Here is a 5,449-nt window from a genome sequence, read left to right on the forward strand (position 1 = left end):
TACTAGATGTACATGACATATCAATAAAATTGGATCTAATTTTTAGTGTTATATATATTTCATGTAATTTTAAACTATGTTTCTTATTGTACTTAAAGATCATTTGGGTTTACGGTCAAGGAGGCTTAAAAGCATACAACATCACCTTATTTTACAAGCAGTGAGGTTTGAATGTCTAACTTTCAGGATAGGTTTATCATTAATAAAATTTCACATATGTCATCACATATATTATACAACCTCATAATGTGACAATTAGCTTATATATTTACTAATTTTGATTCTAAATTGAGTTTAGAATCAAAATTATGAGCTAATAGTCACATTATGAGTTTTTATTTTATATTTGTAAGTTTTTATTTTTACATTAAGGTACTTGTTTTACCTTCTATTTACAAGTATTACATTCTATTTACATCATTTATATTTTATTTTATGATTAATGTTGATTTACCACTTCTATGTTACATGTATAAGTTTTTATTTTGTTTATCAATAATATAATGATTTATGACTTTTATGTTAATTTATTTGTTTTACCTTCTATTTACAAGTTTTATGTCCCATTTACTTTTATTTACACTTTAATGTTAATTTACAAATTTTATATTATATGTATAAGTTTTTGTTTTATTTACTAATGATACACCAATTAACTACTCCTATATTAATTTACTTATTTTACCTTCTATTTACAAATCTTGTATTCTATTTAACACAAATGTTGGCATGAGATTCCTGACATATTTCTAAAATCAAAATAAGATGCATAGAGGATGATCATTTTATTTCATAATTAAAATTTTTGTAAAGAAAGTTTGAATATGAGAGGGGTGAGAGATGAGAATATTGACGATAGTGCGTACTTTGGATGGAAAAATAGATTGAAAATATATATAGACATATTAAAAGAAAAAAATCTGATCTATACCTCAAGAGAAATAAGAAATTATAAATGCAGGTGGTCAAATGTATTTATAATTTATAATTTTTTATAAATATGATAATCATTAGACCCATATAAAAGTATAGCAAAATGTTTAAATTTTTTTTAATAAATGTAGAAGAGATGGACGAAGAAAACAGCCACCAGTTCAGAATTAACAATCAAAGATATGAGGACTTGATCGAAGAAATGTGAAAAATAAAAGGACACTGGGTTGGTTAGCGGGACCCTAATTTAATGGTAAAAAATAAAAGGACACTGGGTTGCTATCAATTTCTACGGTGTGGTAGGTTCATAGCAGGGGAAGTAATTATATTAGCGGGACCCTAACATTAATAAAAGGACACTGGGTTGTTTAGCGGGACCCTAATATTAATGGTAAAAAATAAAAGGAAACTGAGTTGGTATCAATTTCTACGGTGTAGGTTCATAGCCGGGGAAGTAATTATATTAGCGGGACCCTAATATTAATGGAGACCTAATATTAATGATAAAAAATAAAAGGACACTGGGTTACAATCAATTTCTACAGAGTGGGTTCATAGCCGGAGAAGTAATTGGGCACAAATATCATGGTGAACACGGATGAGAAATAACCATTTTATCCCCGCAACTTTATGTTTATGGCCTCTAAAAATTTTCACCTCTTTCACTTCTGGACCCGCGCTTTCTGGCACATGCACGATACTTGGTTGCGACTTATAGAGAGTTTTAGAATTGCAACGACATGGTGCTCTTTGATAATTCAAAAATCCAATAGAATTTATAGAGAATTACAGAATTGTGGTACGTGATAATTTGCTGATGCAGTGAGGGGCCGAAATTCTTGTACATGTGATTAAGTTATAGATGTATAATTAAGTAATTAGCAAGCACTAATTGGGGGTATTTGTGTCCATGAAAATTTACAGTTGGTTGTTGACATTATACTGTGGGTGCGTAAGTGCAATCACGATCTGACCATTCAAATTAAAAAATGGGGGTCCCACTAATTATAAAGTTTGTAATTATCACATATACAGATATGGTCGCATATGAAAATCTTATCATAAATTGAATGGATTCGATGACTTAATTGAAGTTATGAACGGATATTTAAATAAAAGAAAATTTATAATAAAGAAAAGTATTAATTTGTTGTGAATGTAACTTATATAAGCTGTAAGTTAGCGGGACTCTTCAAATAATTCTAATATTTTGATTTTTAATTCTTATATTTAAAAAAATATCTTTTGTAGTTAAATATATTTTTTTTTTATCCTTACTTTTACTTTACTTTTATAATAATAGCCTTCTAATTTTTTTTAACATTAATTAAGTTATTTATAAAATTTTAATTATAAAATTTACTAATAATTATTTATTAATAAATTAACTAATAAATATCAGTATGAAAGAACTAATATTTTTTTAACCCATGCAATAATCTTGCAAATAATTTTTTTATAAATAAAAATTAATATCAACTAACTTAAAGTGGTGTTTAATATCCTTACAATAATTATATTAATATTTATTTATAAAAAATTAATTTGCCAAATTAATCTTAAAACTAAATTAATAACATAAAAATTTATAAAACTAATTATTTTACTTTTCATCGGCTGCAATTTGTTGAAACTTGGGTGAAGACAAATTGAGATCTTAGAAATCTCCAATGAGATAATAAAATATAATACATATGTTAGGTCTTTGTTCTTTAGGGAATAGATCCTATTGAAATTTGAACACGAATATCGATTACTCACAAATAAAACAAATTTGCTGAGGCGGCTCGACTAAGACGTACGGGCAGCATAATTAAGTCCTCATAACTCTCAAGTGCAGGCATCAAAAAATCAAAACTGAGAATGACTGGTGATATATATATATATATATATATATATATAGACACCTCAAGCAATTAAGAAAGAAGCAAATTATAATCATGGCTTCTATAGCTGATCAGGAAGAAGAGACAAATAATTTCTCACATGCAATGGGACTTGCAAGTGCAATAGTGCTACCTGCAGTTATGCAAGCAGTGGTAGAGCTTGATGTGTTTGAGATCATAAGCAAAGCCGGTCCTGGTGCTAAGCTTTCGGTTGCGGAGATTGTGGCTCAAATTCCCTTAAAAGATAATAATCCTGAAGCTGCAGCCACGACGTTGGATCGGGTGCTGAGGCTGCTTGTCAGCTACAACGCTCTTCATTGCTCTTTTGTCGATGGACAAAGGCTCTACTCTCTTGCTCCTGTTTCTAAACACTTTGTTCGCAACAATCGAGACGGCGTGTCGTTGCGTCCCTACATGGCCTTGTGTCTCGACAAGATCTGCTTGGATGGCTGGTACATAGAACTGCTTCTTTTCTTTACCGTTTCAGTAAATCGATCATTTTCATTCTCATGATTTAAAATCGATTAAACTCTGTTAAAAAGATATTTAATTTTCATTTAATTTACCATTAATGTTATAAATGACACAAAAAGTTGAAAGTTAATAATTTCTTTTTTTTTAATGACGGAGGATTCTCAAATATGAAAACAAAAATGATTGATTTTAACGAACAACAACGTTTTTTTTTTTTTTTTTATCGTTTCTCGACAAAAATTAGTTTTTCGAATTTCAAGGTTAATTGTGTGGTCTAATTCTTGAATCACCAGCACCAAACCAAGCTTCTGAAATAGTTGCTAACTGTGTTTGGATTTTGGAAAATTCAGGTTTGGATTGAAAAAGCAGATTCTTGAAGGAGGAATTGCGTTTAATAAAGCGCACGGAATGCAAATCTATGATTACCTAGGCGTCGACTCAAGGTTCAATGATGTTTTCAATAATGGAATGTTAAGCCACACTTCTATTGTCATGGAGAAGGTCCTAGAATCATACAAAGGCTTTGAGCATGTTAAGAAGCTTGTTGATGTTGGCGGCGGCTTAGGAACTACCCTGAACATGATAATTTCCAAATACCCTCATATTAAGGGTATTAATTATGATCTGCCTTATGTCATTAAAGATGCCCCATCTTATCCTGGTATGTTATTTACAAAATTTATATAGTATGTTGGGTAATGATTTATTGATGCTACCCTAACTAAAAGATGTGAATTTATTTAAATTTCAGGCATCGAACACGTGGGTGGAGATTTATTCGAAAATGTTCCTGAGGCGGATACCATTTTCATGAAGGTTTTTTCTCTCTATCTATATATATAACTTTGAAATGATAATTATCAAGAGAATGACAATTTTCTCCTTACTGCTTTTGAGTTTTACAATTTACTCATTTGACGTCAATTTTTTCATTGAAAAACTCAAAAGGATAACAAGATATTATGAAAATCGAAAAAAAAACAATAAAACTCAAAAATAGTATACCGGAAAAAGTGTAAATCTATCTTGTCTATGAATTGATAATTGATATTCAATTACAACTAATTAATGAGAATTGATATGTATATGAATTTTTTTTTGCAGTGGATGCTTCACAATTTTGATGATGAGCAAACTTTGAAATTGTTGAAGAATTGTTACAAAGCTCTTCCAGATGGTGGGAAGCTGCTCAATATTAATTCAACAATTTCAGAAGTGCCTCAAAATAGTGCGGCTTCAAGGGAAATCTCTATTTTGGATACAATTTTGTTGATCCAAATTCCTCATGGAAGAGAGCGCACCAAACAAGAATACAATGAATTGGCAATTAAAGCTGGATTTAAAGGTGTCAGCTACGAATGTGGTGTATGTAATTTATATGTTATGGAGTTCTTGAAATAGATTGCTTTTTTCTCTATTCGGAAAGATCTCCTTAGCTTTCTTGGGTTGTTTTCAATTTCCGGTTTGTCTTGTTATCTCTTTCCTTTGGATTGAGGGCTTCTCTTATGTAATCTCTTTCGTTTTATCAATAATAAATCTCTTATAGGGAGATTGATTCCCGTATAAGGCAGCTCTTGCGTCATCTCTTTCATGAATCATGTTATCAATAATACACCTTATTGAAGATGCCAAAAATTCGAATGTAGCATTTTTTTTTTCCTGAAAATTTGAAAATATTTGAATTTAATTAATTTGAAACTCTGGTTAAATCTAAATATATAAACCTAAATGATATTTCATTTTTCTTTGTTAAAGTCTAATCATACTTATTTTTATTGGTAAAAACATCCTAAAAACTAGTTTTTGACATATATGTCTTTAAATTATTATACACTTTTGTGTTTGTTGTATTTACATGTACGAATATTTATAATTAGATATTTGACAGGTACAAACAAAAAATTATATTAATATGCTGTGTTAACTTTCAAAAGCCCATAGTCCTTTTTGGACCATAAATAGATAGATCCACCCTTGTGTACAGGGCTGATTTTTCCACAGAGCAGGCGTTTTGACACTATTCTAAATTCTTTATAAAATCTCTCTTTAATTAAATTACCTAAATAACTAAGAATAAATTAATTTCCTTTTTGTTTTGAATGAAAAATTAATTAAACACTGAAATAAACTATTCTTTTAATTTTTTACGCCCACCC

The 5,449-nt window shown here is 29.5% G+C and overlaps 1 protein-coding gene across 1 annotated transcript; it reads left to right on the forward strand.

Moving 5' to 3' along the window:
- The first annotated feature begins 2,852 nt into the window (after positions 1–2,852).
- On the forward strand, positions 2,853–4,875 carry LOC18046298 (anthranilate N-methyltransferase). The gene is made up of 4 exons (XM_006443147.2): positions 2,853–3,271; positions 3,644–3,954; positions 4,045–4,109; positions 4,398–4,875. The coding sequence occupies exons 1-4, from the start codon at positions 2,874–2,876 to the stop codon at positions 4,692–4,694; spliced, it is 1,071 nt and encodes a 356-aa protein (XP_006443210.1). The 5' UTR covers positions 2,853–2,873; the 3' UTR covers positions 4,695–4,875.
- Positions 4,876–5,449: the final 574 nt, after the last annotated feature.

Source organism: Citrus clementina, unplaced genomic scaffold (assembly GCF_000493195.1).
Source record: "Citrus clementina cultivar Clemenules unplaced genomic scaffold, Citrus_clementina_v1.0 scaffold_3, whole genome shotgun sequence".
Classification (NCBI taxonomy): domain Eukaryota; kingdom Viridiplantae; phylum Streptophyta; class Magnoliopsida; order Sapindales; family Rutaceae; genus Citrus; species Citrus x clementina.

Coding starts and splice junctions, on each gene's coding strand:
- LOC18046298 (XM_006443147.2), top strand. CDS start 2,874: ATGGCTTCTATAGCTGATCAGGAAGAAGAGACAAATAATTTCTCACAT. Junction 3,955..4,044: donor AGATGCCCCATCTTATCCTG/GTATGTTATTTA, acceptor TTTAAATTTCAG/GCATCGAACACGTGGGTGGA. Junction 4,110..4,397: donor CGGATACCATTTTCATGAAG/GTTTTTTCTCTC, acceptor TTTTTTTTGCAG/TGGATGCTTCACAATTTTGA.